At 45.7% G+C, this 20,919-nt stretch overlaps 1 protein-coding gene across 1 annotated transcript in view; it reads left to right on the plus strand.

Annotated features, from left to right (window-relative positions):
- The window catches only part of KSR2 (kinase suppressor of ras 2), an 84,590-nt gene extending 63,936 nt beyond the window's left edge, over window positions 1-20,654 (plus strand). Inside the window, exons 10-15 of the mRNA XM_047762634.1 lie at window positions 232-328; window positions 1,339-1,472; window positions 8,981-9,112; window positions 15,369-15,498; window positions 16,489-16,622; window positions 20,187-20,654. Of these exons, the coding sequence (XP_047618590.1) occupies window positions 232-328; window positions 1,339-1,472; window positions 8,981-9,112; window positions 15,369-15,498; window positions 16,489-16,622; window positions 20,187-20,193 (634 nt within the window). The 3' untranslated portion in view covers window positions 20,194-20,654. The remainder of the gene's footprint in view (window positions 1-231; window positions 329-1,338; window positions 1,473-8,980; window positions 9,113-15,368; window positions 15,499-16,488; window positions 16,623-20,186) is intronic.
- The last annotated feature ends 265 nt before the right edge of the window (window positions 20,655-20,919 follow it).

A 20,919-nucleotide genomic window follows, 5' to 3' on the forward strand; every position in this document is an offset into this window, starting at 1 on the left:
GGTGTCCTTGGGCACTGGGAGGAGCTGGCAAAGATCTTGAAGAACCCCGAAGACTTTGCTCCCAGACCCTCATCTCATAAGAGCAGAGGTCCTGTGCCAGTCTTATTATCTCATAGGCATAATGGTGGCATGTCCACACACGCCCACTCTCTTCTGTGTCAGCTTCAGTAGCTCTCATGAGGGGCCCTTCTCTTGACAACCAGCAATTAATTTTGTTCCTTTGTTTTCCAGCCTCTGCAAGGGACGGACACTCTATTCTGTGGTGAGGGATGCCAAGATCGTCCTGGATGTCAACAAAACGAGGCAGATTGCCCAAGAAATTGTGAAGGTACCATAGTGTCTGGGACCTCCTCCCTGAACCTTAGAAAGACCCCACCCCCTCCTGAGACTCATGGTCTGGCTGCAGACCAACCATCTGGGCTTAAAAGAAATTAAACTTGACCTGAAAAAATACCAGGCCATGTGTATGTAAGAATTTTGCCAACATCCAACCACTAGGTGTGGTCTACCCATGTTTGGTTTCCATCATGATGATAATTGGATGTGTACAGGGGTTGGGGGGGGGGAATCTTCTCATTGCTGGAATCCTTTACCCTTCAAATCCTTGAATTCCCATGAATTCCCAGCTCTCTCCACAACTGCTGGAGAAATATCAAATTGTCAGATGGTGGTTGGGATTATGAAACACACAGAAGAAACATCCTGTGTTTTCTGGCCAGTGCCTTATTAGTAGTCAGTTGTATTAGGTTTTTATTTCCCATTGGAAATGTCAGGACTGAGCTGCAAAAAGAAATAAAAATATGACTGCTCACTTAAGGCAAAAAATTTTAAAAAAATCTAGACAGTCACCCTTGAGCTTGATAGCCAGTAAACCCTTCTCCATGTTCTCAGGTATCATCTGTGATATGTCTCTTAAGGAGCTTGGTGATTTTCTGTAGTGGCCTGGGTTAAGTAGATCTAAGGAACTGGTCTCCTGCAGAGCCGTGATTTTGCAAAGAGGAGGTCGAGGGAGGTGGTTGATGGGATTCCTTTCTCTGGGGACCTCTTTTCAGGTTTGTCCCCACCCCTTTCCTTCTAGGGAGATCTTCCTTTGTTTCTTCTTCAGGAAGCAGAAGAGCTTAGATGGAGATAGTTTTATGGTGGTCTGAGGGTGACTTGGGGTCCCTACCTGTTCCCTCTTGCTATGCTTCTCCACCCCACCTGCAAACATTGGCGTTCGGGTCTCAGATCCATAGCTGTTCAGCATGTGTGGTCTCAGTGGAAAGGCACAGCATGTGAACCGTGAACCCAAGCCAGGCTGGTTCTTGGGTTCACTCCCCGTGTCCTTGTTTCTTGCAGGGCATGGGCTATCTGCACGCCAAGGGAATCCTGCACAAGGACCTCAAGTCCAAGAATGTCTTCTATGACAATGGCAAAGTGGTGATCACAGACTTTGGGCTCTTCAGCATTTCCGGGGTGCTGCAGGCTGGCAGGTGAGAGGTGGTAGAAGGGCCCAGAGGGCTTCTTGACAGATGAGGGTCAGGGCATGGGAAGTCACCCAAATGGCTTTAGTGACCTAGACTCAGTGGTGGACCTGAGGTCCCTTAGCTGAGCAGCTAGGCCCATGATGCAATGCTGATGCTCTGATTTCCATGGGGCCTGGCTTGGAAATGGCACTTCTGAATGGGCACAAATCATCCTAAATCCTGCAAGGTGCTTGCCCTTGAACTTCACTGGAGGACTCTCTCCTTACTCCATGTGGAGGCTGGAATCACCTAAGAGCTTCAGTTCATTCATTTTAGTACAGCAGGAGTATAGTTGAGTGCACAGGATTTAAAGTCAGACCCACCTGGGTGCCAGCTTGGCTCTGCCTTCAGCTTCCTGCAAGAGAAATGATGGGCATGATGGTGCTTACTGTGATGGGTTCTCAAGAGGGTAGGGTAAGATAAGACACAGTGAGCATCCGCACAGTGCCCAGAGCACATCAAACACTGCAAATATTAGCTGCTCTGAAACTGTTGTATTTAGTATGAATTTGCATTCATCTCCCTAGTATCACCCAGGAGGATCATTAACCATTGTTAACTAATTAACTCTCAGCCACCGCTCACCCTAGAGCAAGCTGCCTTGAGTTGACCATGGGAAAAACAGCCTGATCCCAAATAAATAACCTGTGTAATCCAGAAGGTCTACCCTTTGTGACTTTTACTTGGAGTGTGTGCACATGCATACACACACCCAAACTTTAAACCTCTAATCATGCCTCTCATAACAAATGATGCACCTCTCCAGAAAGGGCAGCCCCCACCCCGTTTCTCTCACTGTACTTCTGTCTCTGCTGCCTTAGAGAATCCCGGATCCCCCTGAGGTACACTCCAGGACCACGCTACCAACAAAGTATATTTTGTTCACTCTCTACAGCACCTTGAATCTCAGACCTTCTGAGCTTTGGTGACGCCTGATCTAGCTATTCCTAAGGGATGCAGTAATAAATAGAAGCTTAAGGGTTTTTTTTTTTTTTTCAGATTTCACTCCACCCCAGGAGATCCATCTCCAGAATGATGTGTAGTCCCTAAGATAAGCAGTAGACAGGAAATGAAAAGATAGATTCATGAATAGATAGTTGGAGAGAGTTGTCAAGTCAGAACCCAAGAAGCCAAGAACCCACTTGGGTTCCGGTTTGCTGGCTGGGAAATCGCTCCCTCCCTGCTAAGGGCAGAGAAAGCAGTTAGTGATGGCACCATGAACCCCAGCGTCTGTGTTGAGACTAGAAGAGACTTAGCAGGTTTTCTTTAACCTGACTCAAGGCCCTTTTGAAAAAATCAGCTTCCTCCATCCCAGTGGCACTTCCATACTTGTTCGTTCTCCTTGCCCATAGCTTCTCCCCCAAGTAGAGGAAAGAGGGGCAGGGCCTCTGATTTTTTTTTTCCTTTGGATTCATGATTTTCTGAGGCCACTAGGAGGAGAAAAAGCAAAGGGAAATAGAATGACCTGCAGCTCATTCATGTAGGATCAGTGTCAACCAGAAAGGGAGTTCAAGTCAAGGGCAAGGTGGCTTCTGGCCTTATCACCCAAACAGCAGTCCCTCTCACCCTGCCCCATCCTGGCTGACCTCGCAGACCAGTTAATGTCACAAGAGGCCAGGAAGCCCTTAGCACCATCGCCCAACCAGAAGTCCGATTCCTTGTCTTCCCAGGAATAGCCATCTGTGGCTTTCTGTGCTTTTCCCCCTGTTGCAGTTCTGTGTAGGGCTTAGTTCAGAGTTGTGCTCCCAAAGGATGCTATTTCTCTAGGAATTTATGTAAAATTGTTATCAGGAGTCTAGTCACTGGAGTTTTAAAGACTTGTGGTCAAATGGATCTTCGCTCTTTCACTTATTACCTCTGTGGCTGTGGGAAGGTCACTTAAACTTTTTGAAGCTCTTTCCTCACTCATAGAACAGGGGTGATAACATGAGAATAAAGTGGGATGGATAGCCTGGTATATGGTAGGCGCTCAGCAGGAATTCCTTGCCTTCCTGACCGTCCCTCAGTTAGACCTTAGGACATTGGCAATACTGGGTGCCCACAGGAGGGAGATCAGCCAGGCATGGGGCAGGGGTGGGGATCACAGTAACGTGAGCAGTTCTGAACATCTGCTCAGAACTAGATGCCAGGGCTTCCACTGAGCCCATTCTCGGCATTGCCTTGCACACAGCTGCTCTGCCATCATCCAGAAAAGGTGTCATCTAAGATGCTAGGGCAATCATGCCAGCCACCCACAGACTGTTATTGATCGTGATAACCATCATGAAGATGATTTGGGTTGGTCGCCGGCAGGCCCATGACCATGGGAACCGGACACCCCAGGGCATCTGTACCAGGCCTGGTGCCTGGCCCCTCCCAGGCATGTGCTCACGTCCACCCCAGGATGGTGGTGATCAAGTGGCCAGCACTCTTCCTCCTGGCCCAGCCCTGAAATTCCAAACCTCCACTGCCCCTGAGAGTCAGGAAGAGGCGAGAGGCCCTGTTGAATGGGATGGGAACTGGGAAGTTTGCCCTTCTGGCAGCAGCACCCACCCACCTGCCTGGTCGGGACAGGAGAGTAGTGGTGGCCCAGGCCCCAGCCCTCTTACTTCGATGACCTTCTTCCTTTGAGCTGTAATCTCAATTCCACACCATTTGTAACAGCATGGGTGCAACTAGAGATTCTCATACTTGAGTCAGAAAAAGACAAATACCACTGATATGTGGAATCTAAAATAGGGCACAAATGAATCTATCTCCAGAACAGAAACAAACTCATAGACCTAGAGAACATACTTGGGGTTGCCAGGGGGGAGGAGAGAGGGGGGAGGGAGTGGGATGGACAGGGAGTTTGGGGTTGGTAGATGCAATCTATGACATTTAGAATGGATGAGCAATGGGGTCCTGCTGTATAACACAGGGAATTATATCCAGTCTCTTGGAACAGACCATGATGGTAGATAATATTTTTTTTAAAGAATGCATATATATGTATAACTGAGTCACTTTGCCATACCGCAGAAATTGGCACAACATTGTAAATCTATACTTTAATAGAATAATTAATTAATTTAAAAGAGTACACAATAGAAAAAAATACCCGTAGGGAATGGTAATGTCCAATAATGATGTGGCCCTCTTGGCTGATCAAGCCATTCTCCTTTTCATCCGTGCACCAGCCAGGTGAAGGCCAAGTGCCTGTATCCATGCTGCAGATGGGAAAATGGTCTGCTCAAGGGCACACAGCTAGTAAGCGACAGATGGGTCCTTAAACCCCTGCAGGTGTCCCTGATTCTAGAAGCAAGAACTCACTGAATGCTGCCAGTGCGAGGGCCGGTTAATGGACTGGAGTCCTCTTTTCTAACAGAAGACGTGTTCTATCAAGTCCACTGTGTAGAGCACCTGCGTCACTCAAGCTGAAAGACTTGAAATTTGGACTGTTTCCTTATTCTGTGCATAAATTAGAACAGTGATTTTCAGTCTGGGCTCTCCCACCCCACCCTACCCCCAGGGACATTTGTGATGTCTGGATACATTTTTGGTTGTCACAACAGAGAAAGGGGTGCTGCTGGCATCTAGTGGGTAGAGGCCAGGGATGCTGCTAACCCCCCTACAATGCACAGGACGGCCCCCACCACAAAGAATTCTCCAGCCCAACCATCAGAGCTCAAACTTCCGGGGCCTCTTCCTTCAAGGTCCTCTCCCCACCCCCACCCCACTTCCAAGTGTGATCCACAAGCTGACTTCAGGGAAAATGTAAACAAACGTTTTTTATCTTAGTTTTAAAGGTGTACTTAAAAAGGGCTAGTTTCCATTTATGGTCACGTTAAGAAAAATAACCTATTAAAATATATATAAATAAAAAATCCATTAGTAATAAGTAAGAGTCTAGAGCAGCCCTTGCAAATACGGTCGCCATATAGAGCCATGTAATTGTAACTGAATTACAATGAAACAAAACTAAAAGTTCCGTTCTTCATTTGCATGGGCTGGTTTTCAAGTGCTCAATAGTCACAATGGCTAGTGGCTGCAGAGATGGAGATGGCAGAGATGGAGAACACTTCTCTTGTCATGGAAGTTCTGTTGGACAGCACGCTCGAGAAGGTGTTCAGATAGAGCAAGAATCATGAGTGTGGGATATGTATGAGTGCAGTTAAGTGAGCAGTGCATCACAGTTTACCTAACTCAAAGCTTACGCTAGAAAGTCTGTAAAATCCAGCCATCCCCAGGTTCCCAGAAGGTCCCCCCACATGGTAGAGGATCTGGTCCTTCACGATGTCACTCTTTTTTTTTTAATTATATTATTTTTTCCCGCTGTACAGCATGGAGATCAAGTTACTCTTACATGTATACATTTTTTTCCCCACCCTTTGTTCTGTTGCAGTATGAGTTTCTAGACATAGTTCTCAATGCTACTCAGCAGGACCTCCTTGTAAAGCTATTCTAAGTTGTGTCTGATAAGCCCAAGCTCCCGATCCCTCCCTCTCCCGTCGGGCAGCCACAAGTCTATTCTCCAAGTCCCTGATTTTCTTTTCTGTGGAGATGTTCATTTGTGCTGGATATTAGATTCCAGTTATAAAGGATATCATGTGGTATTTGTCTTTCTGACTCATTTCACTCAGTATGAGAGTCTCTAGTTCCATCCATGTTGCTGCAAATGGCATGAGGTCATTCTTTTTTATGGCTGAGTAGTATTCCATTGTGTATATATACCACATCTTCCGAATCCAATCCTCTGTCGATGGACATTTGGGTTGTTTCCATGTCCTGGCTATTGTGAATAGTGCTGCAATGAACATGAGGGTGCATGTGTCTCTTTTAAGTAGAGTTTTGGCCGGATACATGCCCAAGAGTGGGATTGCGGGGTCATATGGAAGTTCTATGTATAGGTTTCTAAGGTATCTCCAAACTGTTCTCCATAGTGGCTGTACCAGTTTACATTCCCACCAACAGTGCAGGAGGGTTCCCTTTTCTCCACAGCCCCTCCAGCACTTGTTATTTGTGGATTTCTTAATGATGGCCATTCTGACTGGTGTGAGGTGATATCTCATGGTAGTTTTGATTTGCATTTCTCTAATAATCAGGAATGTTGAGCATTTTTTCATGTGTTTGCTGGCCATCTGTATATCTTCCTTGGAGAACAGTCTCTTCAGGTCTTTTGCCCATTTTTCCATTGGTTGATTGGCTTTTTTGCTGTTGAGTTGTATAAGTTGCTTATATATTCTAGAGATTAAGCCCTTGTTGGTTGCATCATTTGACACTATTTTCTCCCATTCTGTAAGTTGTCTTTTTGTTTTCTTTTGGTTTTCCTTTGTTGTGTAAAAGCTTTTCAATTTGATTAGGTCCCATTGGTTTATTTTTGCTCTTATTTCTACTGCTTTGGGAGACTGACCTAAGAAAATATTCATGATGTTGATGTCAGAGAGTGTTTTGCCTATGTTCTCTTCTAGGAGTTTGATGGTGTCCCGTCTTATATTTAAGTCTTTCAGCCATTTTGAGTTTACTTTTGTGCATGGTGTGAGGGTGTGTTCTAATTTCATTGCTTTGCATGCAGCTGTCCAGGTTTCCCAGCAATGCTTGCTGAATAGACTTTCTTTTTCCCATTTTATGTTCTTGCCTCCTTTGTCAAAGATTAATTGACCATAGGTATCAGGGTTTATTTCCAGGTTCTCTATTCTGTTCCATTGGTCTTTCTGTCTGTTTTGATACCAGTACCACACTGTTTTGATGACTGTGACTTTGTAATATTTCTTGAAGTCTGGGAAAGTTATGCCCCCTGCTTGGTTTTTGTTTCTCAGGATTGCTTTGGCAATTCTGGGTCTTTTGTTTTTCCATATAAATTTTTGGATTGTTTGTTCTAGTTCTGTAAAAAAATGTCATAGGGATTGCATTGAATCTGTAGATTGCTTTGGGTAGTATGGCCATTTTTACAATATTGATTTTTCCAATCCATGAACATGGAATATATTTCTATTTCTTTCATGATGTCACTCTTGATGGTTTGCAATACACATCCCACTCTCCCTGTGTAACTGGCCTCTTTCATTGGAATCTTGAATCAGTGGAAACCTTGCAGGAGTTCAAATTTAAGGCTCCAATAGGTAGCTCTGTACTCGCAAAAGACTTACAACATGAAGAAGGAAGCCAGCATCCTTTCTCTTCTAAGAATTTCTCCTAAGGAATAATCACAGATGTGGGTGAAGAGATAGATTCACCATATCTATTCAAGGATATCCATTGCAGCTTTGTTTATAATGAGGAGAGGGGGAACCACCAAAGACCCATCAACAAGGGGTTTGTTATGTACAATTTAATAGATACATGGGGTAGCATGATGTGTCCCAACTACACTGATATTCTTTAGCTTTCTAGAACACCCCAAAAAGGGCCTGCCTTGGGCCTTTGTCCTAACTTCCCTTCTGCCTAGAATATTCTTCCCCTTGTTCTTATGGCTGGATCCTTTATGTCATGAAAGTCTTAGCTCACTTTTTACCTAAAGTAAGTGCCCTCTTATCTTTAACACAGTCTCCTATTTTAATTTTCCCTATTTATTTAATTTACTTGTCATCACTTTCCCTTACTAAAAAGTGCAAGTTCCAGGAAGACAGGGACTTTGTCAGTCTTGTTACTGCTGTATTTCCAATGCTGAGAACGGAGCCTAGGCATAGTAGGTGCTCATAAATACAGCCAATCCTCATTATTCACGGATTCCATATTTGTGAATTTACCTGCTCACTAAAATGTATTTGCAACCCCCAAATCAATACTCATGGCACATTCACAGTCAGTCGTGGGCATGTACAGGGAGGTGAAAATGTTGTCTCAATTGATGCACATGTTCCCAGCTGAAGTCCAACAAGAAGATGCTGTGCATCCTTGTTTCAGCTGTCACTCAGACAAGCAAGGGATGGAGATGGGACGGGGTGGTGCAGGACAAGAAGCTCCAGCTCTGGGGCCAGTTGGATAGGTTGTGCAGTTCTGCCCCCTGGTAATGAGGCAACCTCAAGCAAGTCACTTAATATTTCTGAGCCTCATTTTCTCTTGTGTAAAATAAAATAGGCTAGGATGAGTTTTTGTTAGGATTTAAGAGTAAAATCTATGTGAGATGCATGCATATGTGTATGTGTATATATGTTTCTTCCAGGGGCAATAACTCCATATTCACTAATTCAGTGTTTACTGAGACTTTAGAGAACACAGTTACCGTGAATAACAAGAAACAGCTGTATTTGTTAAATGAAGATGGAGAACAGGGCTCATCACAGGCAAAGGGACACAATGATGGTTTGGGTGTTGAGTGTCTCTCTCCAGAACAGCCTTCCCTGGGCCTCCCACTGAGTCTTGCCCTCAAGTACAAGGTCAGGCAGTATCTGATGGGGACAGAGTGAGGAGGAACACAAGAAGGCAGAGGTGGTCCAGGGACTTGGGGTCAGTGCTAGGGGACTGGTGCTCCTTGGTCTGAGCAACAGGGCTCACTCCATGCTTTGCTTCTCCAGGCGTGATGACAAGCTGCGTATCCAGAATGGCTGGCTGTGCCACTTGGCCCCGGAGATCATCCGCCAGCTTTCCCCCGACACAGAGGAAGACAAGCTCCCCTTCTCCAAACACTCAGATGTCTTTGCGCTCGGGTAGGTGGCCCACTCTGGTCTTCTAGAGCCCCCGCCTGGGCAGAGGGGAACTTCCCCAGCATTCCATTAGTGCTTTTGGAAGGGGCCAGGCACCTGTCTGTGGGGACAAAGGTGACTGGATTTCTGGGTGAAACTGGGGAGATCTGAGTGGCCTGTAGTAGCAAACCCTACTAGCAAACCTAGCAAACCTTCATGCCTGGTTTCTTTTTTTTTTTTTAACTCTTCCTTTTCATTTTATTTTTTTTTATTTCCCCAATACATTTTTTTTTCTACTGTACAGTGTGGTGACCCAGTTGCACATACATGTATACAGTCTTTTTTCTCAGTCCCACTCTTGGGCATATATCTGGACAAAACTTTCCTTAAGAAAGACACATGCACTGGCATGTTCATTGCAGCACTATCCACAGTATCCAAGACATGGAAACAACCCAAATGTCCATCTACAGATGATTGGATTGGTAAGATGTGGTATATGTACACAACGGAATACTACTCAGCCATAAAAAAGAATAATGCCATTTGCAGCAACATGGATGGAACTAGAGACTCATACTGAGTGAAGTAAGTCAGAAAGAGAAAGACAAATATCATGCCTGGTTTCTAACTGGTTATGTGACCACAGCAGGTTACCTGACTCATTCATTCATGTGATAGCTATTTACTGGGTGCCTGTTATTAACAAATTATCAAAAACATGGTGGCTTAACATGACATTGATTTTCTCAAGTTTCTGTGGCGAGGAATTTGGGAGTGGCCTACCTGAATGGTTCTAAGCTGGCTTAGGATCTCACATGAGGTTGCAGTCAAGATTTTGGCCAGGGATACAGTCTCATTTGAAGCTTTGACCAGCTGAGGATCCATTTCCAAGGTGGACCATTCACATGGCTGTTGGCAGGAGGCCTCAGTTCCTCACCACACAGGCCCTTCCAAAGGCTGCTTGAGTGACCTCACAGCATAATGGCAAGAAGCTGCATTGCTTTTGCAACCTAGTCCCAGAAACTGTGTTGTCACTGTTACCACATTCTATTTGTTAGAAGCAAGTCAATAAATCAAGCAGAGGGGAATTCAACTCCACCTTTTACAAGAGGGCATATCAATTTGTGGACATTTTCAAACCACCAAAGGCCCCTATTCTTTCTGATATAGTGGAAGACAAACAAGGCAACAGCTTTTTTTTTGCAAAGTTCAATGACAAATGCTATGCTGAGGATAAACACAGGACTGTAGGAAAAAATGAAGGAACTAAATCCAAGCCTGGGAGATCAGAAAGGGCTTCCTGAAGGAGATGACTCTTGCAGGAGGAGCCTATGTTAAAGATTGAGTATAAGTAGTCCAGGTGAGGGTAAGGCAAAGTGTTCCAGATAGAAGGGACACGTGAAAAAGAACAAATTGCCCACAGTGGAGAAACATGGGGGGGAGTGAGGAGGGGAAGAAAGGAAGCTGATGGATGGAGAATCAGAAAAATGAGTCTAGGGTGGTGAGATGAGAGGCTAGAGAGGAAAGAAGGCACTCTTACAGAGACTTAGAGGCAGAGTTAAGGAGTTCTTCTACAGAGCACCAGGGAGCCACTGATGGTTATTAAGAAGTCACATCACACTTTGAGCTTGAGAACAATTACAACTGTGTCAGAAATAGAAAGGAGAAGGACAAGACTGGGGCCAGATGACCAGTCCAGGGGGAGATGCTGAGGTTCTCTGCTCAATCACTACCAGTGGGTGTGAGTGCTGAAATGGGACATAAAAAAGCAGCATTTTGGGGGTGGAAGTGATAGCGCTTTATTGTTGTTTGAAATGTGGGTGGTGCCAGACAACTACCTGAAGCAGCTGGGTAGAGGGTAGTGTCCTTTACCGAAGTAGAGACCCTGCTCTCCACCCCTACTAGAGATGGACAGGGTTGTGGCATACAAGAAAGGCAAAGAGAGAGAGCAGGTGTGCACACTGTGAGTTTGAGCTGCCTTGGAGATGGACAGCCAGTTGCAACTGAATCTATGTTTTAAGTTAGGGAAGGAAGCATTGAGGGCTTGTCAGCAAAGAAATAGGAACTGCAGCCTGGGATAAGAATGTGATGTCCTTGAAAGTACAGAAGAGGGGCGTTCCTATTGTGGTCAGCGGGTTAAGAACACAACACAGTGTCTGTGAGGATGCGGGTTCAATCCCTGGCCTTGCTCAGTGAGTTAAGGATCCAGCGTTGCAGTGAGCTGCAGTGTAGGTCTCAGATATGGTTTGGATCTGACATTGCTCTGGCTGTGGCGTAGGCCAGCAGCTGCAGCTCTGATTCATCCCCCAGCCTGGGAACTTCCATAAGCCACAGGTGTGGCCATAAGAAGCAAAAAGCAGGGGGGGAAAAAGTGCAGAGGAGGGACGGTCCAGGGAACAGCCCTAAGATGCAGATCAAGGCACTCTGAGAAGCTGCACCAGGAAGGCTTCTGTGCTCCTGTCCCCCAGATGGCCATGCTAATCCTTGCCTTACCTTGACCGTGGGGTGTTTGCAAGGGCTGACAGAGATAACACTGGGGAAGCTGTTTGGGAAATTTGGAGGCCTTCAGATACTTGCAGTTGGATTTAGCACCACCAAGAGAAGTTACAGAGACCATCTTCCATGGCAAAGTATGCTCACTGCGTCCTCTTTATAAAGCTGGGGTTGGGTGGGGGCGATGTTTGCTGGTACATCAGGATTCTCACCATTTGTCACTTAGATCCCTTTAGAGGATGTCATTTGCCCTGATTAGTTTATGTTCAAATCTTTATCTAGTTAGATATTGTTATCTGAAAGCCAAATTGCAATAATTAAGTTGGTATATCTTAGTATCAATTTAGCAAAAGAAAAAAGAATGTAATTAACAAAATGTACCAAAGTAAGTAATTGATTTTCCACTGGAGTTTTCATCTTTAGCAATTTTTTTCCCCTTGAAGCCAGTTTCTCTTAAAAGTTAGGTTTGAAAGGAAGTTTTAATGAGGCTTTTATTCATGACACTGATGAATTCCGAGGGACCTGGTGCTCTTGGTTTCCTGCCAATTAGATGCATCTTGTTGCTTGGGAACATCATGCTGGGTCATGACTTGGAACAAAAAGGGACTTTTAAAAGTGTATTTAGCACCACGTCAAGCTTAGTATGGGCACTGTCTTAGGATAGCTTCAGAAGCACACTTTGAAGCAGGAACCATTGTTCCCAACTGGCAGATGAGGAAACTGAGATTCCGAGTGGGTCAGTGACTTGCCTTATGGTAACTGGCAGGGGAGCAGGAAGTCAAGCTTAGGACATCCTGCCTCCACAGTTGAGCTTTTAACCACAGAGACTCCAGGTGCTTGAGTGTCAGTTCATCACTCAAAGCCCTACTTCTCTCAGCCATAAATCAAAGACAGTAAAGTCTGTTGAGATGTTCTAAGGATTGAATGGGAAAACACCTATAAGGCACCCAGCACAGGGCCAAGCTCCAGATAGGCTCCCTTCCCCCATTCACTTGAGTGGTGTCTATACTCTATGCCTCTTCACCAAGCTCCAACCATCACTTATAAGGTTGCCTTCTCAAGTAGTCTCTGCCCCAATTATAAAGTGCTCTCAAATAGGATGGAATGTAGGTTTCCAGTGTAGCATAATGGCCAATGGTCTAATTCTATAGTCAGGAGGTTTCAACTCTGGTTACACCTCTTATTTTGCTGTGCGACCCTGAGTAAGATAGCCTTCTGGAGCCTCAGTTTCCCCATCTGTAAAATGGAGCTGATAATAGCACTTCTTGCTTTAAACATAAGTTTGATTATTATTTGGGTATAATGAGGCCAGTAGATCAGGAAACCACTGCCATTGGAAAGATAGGTGGTTGTTCACAGTTCCCCAAAGGAGGGAGGGCCACATAAGGAGGCACCAGGGTCAGTCAGGAGGCAGAAGGAGCAGGAAGAAGATGTGGGCAAGAGCCTTTAGGATGGTTTCTGCAGGAAGCAATGGGAAAGGCGGGGTAAGCAGGCTTAGGACTGGCTTGTTTGACTAATTTCAATGGGCTCTGGGATATGGGGGCTGTCCTGGGTAGGACAGGGGAATATTGGCTTTGAATGTGAGGGCCTGATAGAGGAGATGAGGGGAGGGCTTTGGATTGGTTAGTTTGCTTGTTTAAAAGCACACTTAGGAGTTCTCATCATGGCGCAGGGGAAATGAATCCAAATAGGAACCGTGAGGTTGCGGGTTCGATCCCTGGCCTTGCTCAGTGGGTTAAGGATCCAGCATTGCCATGAACTGTGGTGTGGGTCACAGACACAGCTCAGATCTTGAGTTGCTGTAGCTGTGGCGTAGGCCGGTGGCTACAGCTCCAATCAGACCCCTAGCCTGGGAACCTCCATATGCTGCGGCCCTAAAAAGACAAAAGACAAAAAAATAAAAAATTAAAAAATTAAAGCACACTTTCAGATCAGTCCTTTACTATCTCTAGGAATTGGCTAGCCCTGGGAAGGGCAGTCCCTCCAGGGTCTGCAAGGACCTGGCTATCAAAGCACCAGAATAAAAAGGCATGCTTACTGCACCTCCCCCATAATCATAATAAAGGCAGAGAGCCTAATGTCTAGCACCGAGTGAAAACTCAATGTTATTGTCTATTATGATGATAAATCCAGCACCTTGAGAACTTCCTGATCATCTAACTCAACATCCCGACACCTGAGCAGCATCCAGAGGGATGAAGTTGGCAAGGGAGAGAAGATGCTAACTGAAAGGTGGACTCCTAGAAATAGCCAGATTGATACAGTCCTCTATCAGTAAAAAGGATAACCAGAGTTCCCTCTGTGGTTCAGTGGGTTAAGAACCCAGTGTAGTCTCTGAGGATGGAGGTTCCATCTCTGGCCTTGCTCATTTGGCTAAGGATCAGGCATTGTCACAGTCTACAGCATAGGTTGCAGATGTGCCTCGGATGCAGTGTTGCCGTGGCTGTGGCATAGGTCTCAGCTGCAGCTCTGATTTGACCCCTAGCCCAGAAACTTCCATATGTTGCAGGTGCAGCCATTAAAAAAAAGGGGGGGGATAACCAAATGCTTTGTGTTCTTTAACACAAATTTACATAAATTATCTAGATTAGAAGAAAGATCATTTCAGATTGTTTCAGATAACCCCTGAGTTGGGGAATCTTCTCAGTGAATTGAGACCTATCCCCATGGTACAGCTCAGTGACACCCCAACACCTTGTGAACACCCCCATGGCACCCGCTTAGACCTCACTGCTGCCCACATCTCCCAGCATCACTTACTCAGTGCCCAGCCCATCCCCCCATCCATCCCCACAGGCTTTGCTCCGCTCCAAACAATATCTTCCATCATTACACTGTCATGATTTCTGAAACAGACAACATAGTCAGTCCCTCTAGTATTAATTCCAGCATCAAGTTGTTCTGGCATTTGGCATCCCTGATAAACATTCTTCCACTGCAATTTTATCATCATTCTCATTTGGTGGGTAAGGAAACCTGGACTCGGAAGGGATGCAGACTACCCAGTGATCTAGCACTAGCACAGAATAGAGTCAGGACATGAACTCAAGGTCATTTGACCCTCAGATCTTTTTTTTTCTTTCCAGTTTTTTTCACGGGAGTGAAAACACAAATAGGAAAAAAAAATGATGCTTTCTATCACTGAGAGTTAGCCATTGTTAATATTTTTTTGTGTTGCTCTTATTCTCTTGTCCATACATATATAATGGTTTTCAAAGGTGTTACATATCTTATATACAGTTTTGTATGTAACTATTTTTACTTGAAGTTATATGTTGAGCATTTTTATGTCAGCAAAATTTCTTCGAAATATTATAGTAATAATAATATAGTATTCCATTTCATTTTATGGATTTACCATAATACTTTTAATCAGTTCTTGTTATTGAGCAACTGTGTTATTGTTCCTTTTTTTCAATGCTTTATATAATGGTGTGTAGAAAACTCTTGTAAATAAAGTTTTACCTATATCCCTAATTTCCCCCTTACAATAGTTTCCTAAAATTACAAATGTGGGATCAAAGACCTGGGGCGCATTGCATTAAAGTGTTCAGGTTCCAGCTTTTGATCATCTTGACTCAGGCACCAGAGAAGATATCCTGGAATAAGCATGACTTTTAAGACATTGGGAAAGCTTTAAGTACATCTTAGGTAGCAAAACACTAGTCCTGTGAAGAAGACTCCAGGGTGGCAGAGTGACTGGTGGTTAGGGAGGGGGTGTGTTGGAGAGGGGATACAGAGTTGCAAATGACATATCACACCCTTTCACAATGTCTGCCCACAGGACAATCTGGTATGAGCTCCATGCCAGAGAGTGGCCTTTTAAGACCCAGCCAGCAGAGGCAATAATCTGGCAAATGGGCACAGGCATGAAACCCAACCTCAGCCAGATCGGCATGGGAAAAGAAATCTCGGTAAGTCCCAGGAGAGTGCTGGCTCTGAAAGACAAGGGGAGAAGCAGACGCAGGTCTAGGCCTTCTTTTTCCTGCATGTTAAGGTGACAAACGCTTTCCAGAGGGTGATGAAAAAGCATGGCCCACAGCCTTGTCAGATGATGATTTGGAGCTTCGAAGGAGAAGCTTTTGAGCTATCCCTGCAATTCAGGTTCCTACCATCAGGGCACAGTAATATGCGGCCAGATTTTGCCTAACAATGGATTGCTGGGTCTGGTAGAACCAGGCAATCCCTCTGTTTCTGTTATTTTTAAAAGATAAACATTAAAATATCTAATTTCATTTGAATCCACATAAAAATTTTAAGGCATCGCCCAACTCAAAATAAGATACACAGAAACAGAGAAGCCTGAGTATAAATCATCATTAAATAATCATCCTCTGAAACACATTAGGAAGACTCCTCTTCTGATCACAAGATAAATGAGTCAGAGAAGCAGTAATTATCTGGTATGTTTTTAAGGATCACCTGTCTCTAGATTTCCTTTCTCAGATAAGGCAATTACTAAGAGTAATTTTCCCCTCTGAGATGTTGAGGAGTGCTTATAGTATTAGGATTTGGTTAGAAGTCTCAAGATTCCCTTTTCTCCCTCCCTTTTGAGAAACTCCTTGGGGAGCATTAATTGATTCCAGTGTATCCCAGACCTTCTAGAATATGATTTACCTAATTTGCTGTATAGGCTCAAAAAATAGATGAGTGGATGGATGGATGGATGGATATATGGATAACGGAGGAAGGATGAACTGAGATGGGTAGATGGATGAATGCATGGTGGGTGGATGGATAGATGGATTGGTGGACAGATGGATGCATGGATGGGATGGATGAATGGATGATGAGGGGGGAATCTGAAAGTGGAACAAATGGGTAGACAAATAGATCCAATGAGGGGCCAAAGAGTAATCAAGAAGTAACTGTTTATGTTAAATCACTATATTGGTTTCTTCTAGGATATACTTCTCTTCTGCTGGGCCTTTGAACAAGAAGAGAGACCTACCTTCACCAAGCTCATGGACATGCTAGAGAAACTGCCAAAGCGAAACCGCCGCCTGTCTCACCCTGGACATTTCTGGAAGTCTGCAGAGTAGGTGCTCCCCCTTAATGTCTCTCCCCACTGCCCTTGTCCCATGAACTTTGTCACTTTTTTGCTCCCCTCTTCAGCTCTTCTGCCAACCATCTCCTTTGTGTATACCTACCTCCCTCTCCTAGCCACCACCTTTCCCCACTGGGTTTCTGTTCAGGGGAGTCTCTCTTGGGATTTGGGTCATAGAGGTCCTAGAAGGCACAGAGTCTGATCCCTATGGCTGCCATGGTGACATTTCCTCTCTCTTCCTGTGAAGGTTGATGCTCCAGTGAATATGAGCATCACGTGGTAAGGTGGCATCCTGAGCTCACCAAGCCCCCATATGTCAGCTGTTCATCAAAGTCAAAATGCCCTGGGGAGTACCTACTTCAGGGATAATAGTATGTGAGGCAACTGTGCCCTATTCCTGTACCCATGGTAGACAGGACTAATTGACCACAATACATTTGTCATCACTTGGTGGTACTCATCAGCAGTTATTTAGAATCAGTGCATAGATGCTTTCACTGACCATTTCAGATATATCCAAACTCCTTCTTTTACGCATGGAGAAACTGTGGCTTGGAGACATCCAGCAATTCACCCAGATCTTTGTGGGGTGCTGGCGACAAAGCTGGGGACACAGGTTAAGCTCCAACTCCCTAGTCCAACGTTTGCTCTCCCCACAACATCAGCTCCTGTGGACTCTTCACTCATGCTTATCTGGCCTTGAGATGGTCACTCTGGTAGTGTGATACTTTCAGAAACCACCTGGGTCAACAGTGGATTAGGGGAGGGCTTGTAATCTACAGAGGGGACTGACCAAGGGGTCTCAGCTGCAGCTGGCATGTTCCAAGGAGGTGGGCGGCTAGCCTGAAACTCACCTCTGTGGTCTTGGGTTCACCCCTCCAGTGGCTCACATCAAAGGAGCTAATGTTTCTAGAATCCCAGTATGGCTTAGCACATGGTGAGTTGGAGGCAAAGCTGGGGCAAGCCAGCATTCCAGAGCAGTGCATCTCAAAACTTAATATCCTTTCCCATCACCGAAGGACTATGTTAAAATGCAGATTCTCATTCTCTATGTCTGGGGTGGGGCCTGAGATCTTGCATTTCCAACAAACTCCAAGGCGATGCTGATGCTGCTGGTCCATGGACCACGCTTTGGACCTGTGTTGTCCAGTAACAGCCTCTCACTGTGTGTGGCTGTTGCACACTTGAAATAGGATGAGTCTAGATTGAGATGTGCTTTGAGTCTAAAATCTGACACGAAATTTCCAAGACTTAAGATAAAAAAAAGAATGTAATGTAATTTATTATGTAATATATGCAGAATTGGTTTCATATTAAAATTACAATGTAGGATATATTGGGTTTAAAAATATGCTATTAAGATTGATTTCAAGGAGTTCCCATTGTGGCTTGGTGGGTTATGAATCCAACTAGTATCTGTGAGGACATGGGTTCGATCCCTGGCCTTGCTCAGTGGGTTAAGGATCCGACATTGCTGTGAGCTGTGGTGTAGGTCGCAGATGAGGCTTGGATCCCACTTTGCTGTGGCTGTGGTGTAGACCGGCAGCTGCAGCTATGGTTCGACTCCTAGCCTGGGAATTTCCATATCCACATGTGCAGCCCTTTAAAAAAAAAATTTTAATACTTTTTACAATATGACTAGAAATTGATAACTACGTATGTTGCATGGTATTTCTTTCTTTAAAAAAACAGCTTTGTTGATGTAGTTCACGTATCATGTGATACCTGAAGTTAAAATGTTCAACTCAGTGGGTGTGGGTATATTAAATTATTTTTTAAATGTGGTTTTATATATATATATATAATATATGGCTAAAGTGGAAAATTTTGGTTTTGTATATAGAAAATAATTTTTTAGGCGTTCCCGTCATGGCTCAGCAGAAACAAATCCGAGTAGGAACCATGAGGTTGCAGGTTCAATCCCTGGCCTCACTCAGTGGGTTAAGGATCTGACATTGCCATGAGCTGTGGTGTAGGTCGCAGACTGGCTTGGATCTGGTGTTGCTGTGTCTGTGGCATAGGCCGGCAGCTGTAGCTCCAAGCTCCGATTCAACCCTTAGCCTGGCAACCTCCATATGCTGCAGGTGTGGCCCAAAAAAGAAAATAATTTTTAAATTTGCCATTTTAGCCATTTTAAATGTACAGTTCATTGGTGTTAATTGCATTCACAGTGTTGTGCAATCATCACCACTATTTCCTAAAATTTTACGTCACCCTGAACAGAAACTCTGTGTAACTCTTTAGCAATAACTCCCCAGTCCCTCCTCTCCCCAGCACCTAATCTCTCATCCATGCTCTGTCTCTATGAATTTCCCTATTCTAGACACCTCATATAAGTGGACACATACAATATTTGTCCTTTTGTGTTTGTCTTCTTTTGCTCAGCATGTTTTTCAAGCTTCATCCACATTGTAGCATATATTAGACCATTGTTTTTCTTATGGCTGAGTGATAGTCCATCGTATGTATACACCACACTATGTTCTGTCCATGAACCTGTTGATAGACGCTTAGTTTGTTTGCGCCTTTTGGCTGTTGTGAATAACTCGGCTGTGAACATTGGTATATAAGCATCTGTCCAGGTCCCTGCTTCCAGTTCTTTTGTGTAGCGTTGTGTATGTGATGCACGGCTCTGGTTTAAATCATCACCATGACCACCTGATCTCCATCATCTGGGCACCACTTATTAAACACAGGTGTGATAGGTACCATGTCAAGCGTGCTCTGCATTATCTCACTGAATCCTCAGAGCCCCGCTAGGAGTAGTCTGGTGCCCTCAGGGGAAGTACTGCCTCTGTTTTACTTATGAGAAAACCAAGGCACAGAGAGGTTAAGTGCCTCCTCACAGGTTGCACAGCTAATAAGGGGCAGAGCAAGTATTGGAACCCAGGTTGATCTGGATCCTAAATCCCCAATCTTGACTCCTCCGCTCTTCTGCCTTCTAGGCAAAGATTGTCTGTGTACCTTCTGGGTCTCTTTCTAGAACCATCCTGGGAGAGTGGGCATACACACCTGCCCCTGACAGCCCAGATCCTAACTCAACAGTAATCAGCAAAGCCTCCACTCCTAGCTGGAGTCCATGGTGTGGGCCTGGTCTCACCTCCTCTTCCTGCATCTCCAGCCCTTACCAGGCATTCTCAGCAACTCCACATGGCATGCAAGCTGGTGTTCCTGTCCCACCTGGCCTCAGCCCAGCCCACACCCAGGTGACCAACCCTAGTCCAAAGGCCACATGCTCCAGCAAGAAGAGCCCGCAGCTTCCTGGCTGTGCACCCTTGGGCAAAACACCTAACCTCTCTGAGCCTCAGTTGTCTCATCTGTAGAAAGCATGTAATGTGCCTTTCTTGCAGGTGCTCCTCAGGTTTAAATGAGATCAGGTGTATGCAGCATTTGCATGGAGCCCGGCACAAAGTAGGACCTCTGCCTTTCCTTGTAGAGGACAGAAACAGCTTACCTCAAACCACTTGCCCTCCTCGAGGGCGCTAATTCACAAAAGATGGCGTTGTCGTACCCATGTGACCTCTTGCCACTGTCTCGCTTCTCTCCCTGCTCCAGGCTGTGACCACTGGACAAGGGGACAGCACTCAGCTGCCTCAGCACCCGAGCCACCTCTCTTCCCCTGCTCTGCCCTCTGCCAGCTCAGGAGGCCAGCGGCTCACCATCAGAGGGTACCGACCCCGGCCAGCCTGGGAGTGCTGCACAACTGAGCCCGGCGGCTTCCCTGCACCCCAGACCCATGTCCACTCACTTGGGCATGGGGGGGACCCCGAGCTAGGATTTCACCAGGACCAACCAGGGAGACACAGAGTGGATCAGTGAGGCCCAGGGGCTGGTGTAGAGAAGAGAACTACGGGCTGGATGTGGAGCCCCTGGGCCATGGAGACTAGGGTGGGAGGCTCACGCGGGCAGGCTCGTGGGACCAGTCTGTGTGCGTGTGTGTCTCTGTGCGCGACGCCATCTGCTCTCCATTCCCCTTGGCAAACAGGAGTCAGGCTGCCCCAGCTCAGGAGCTGAGCCCTGCCCCACCCCCACCCTCAGCCCCCCCCCCCCCCCCCCCGGGGCTGTTTTGGTGTCTGCCTGGAGAGATGACCAGGGGATGCAGAGCTGAGCAAGAGGCTACAGGCAGGGGACTCACCTGTTCCTTTGCAATCTGCTCTCAGAGGCCCCACCCCAAGCCCAGCAAGGTTGGGGCACCTTTGCGTATCACTCTACAGTGCATGTCTTTTGCGCTCTGGGTCTCTCTGGGGCACACTTGCCTGTTTCTGCCGCCTTCTCCTGCTCTGTGACA

The sequence above is a fragment of the Phacochoerus africanus genome, chromosome 15 (assembly GCF_016906955.1).
Source record: "Phacochoerus africanus isolate WHEZ1 chromosome 15, ROS_Pafr_v1, whole genome shotgun sequence".
Taxonomy (NCBI): Eukaryota; Metazoa; Chordata; class Mammalia; order Artiodactyla; family Suidae; genus Phacochoerus; species Phacochoerus africanus.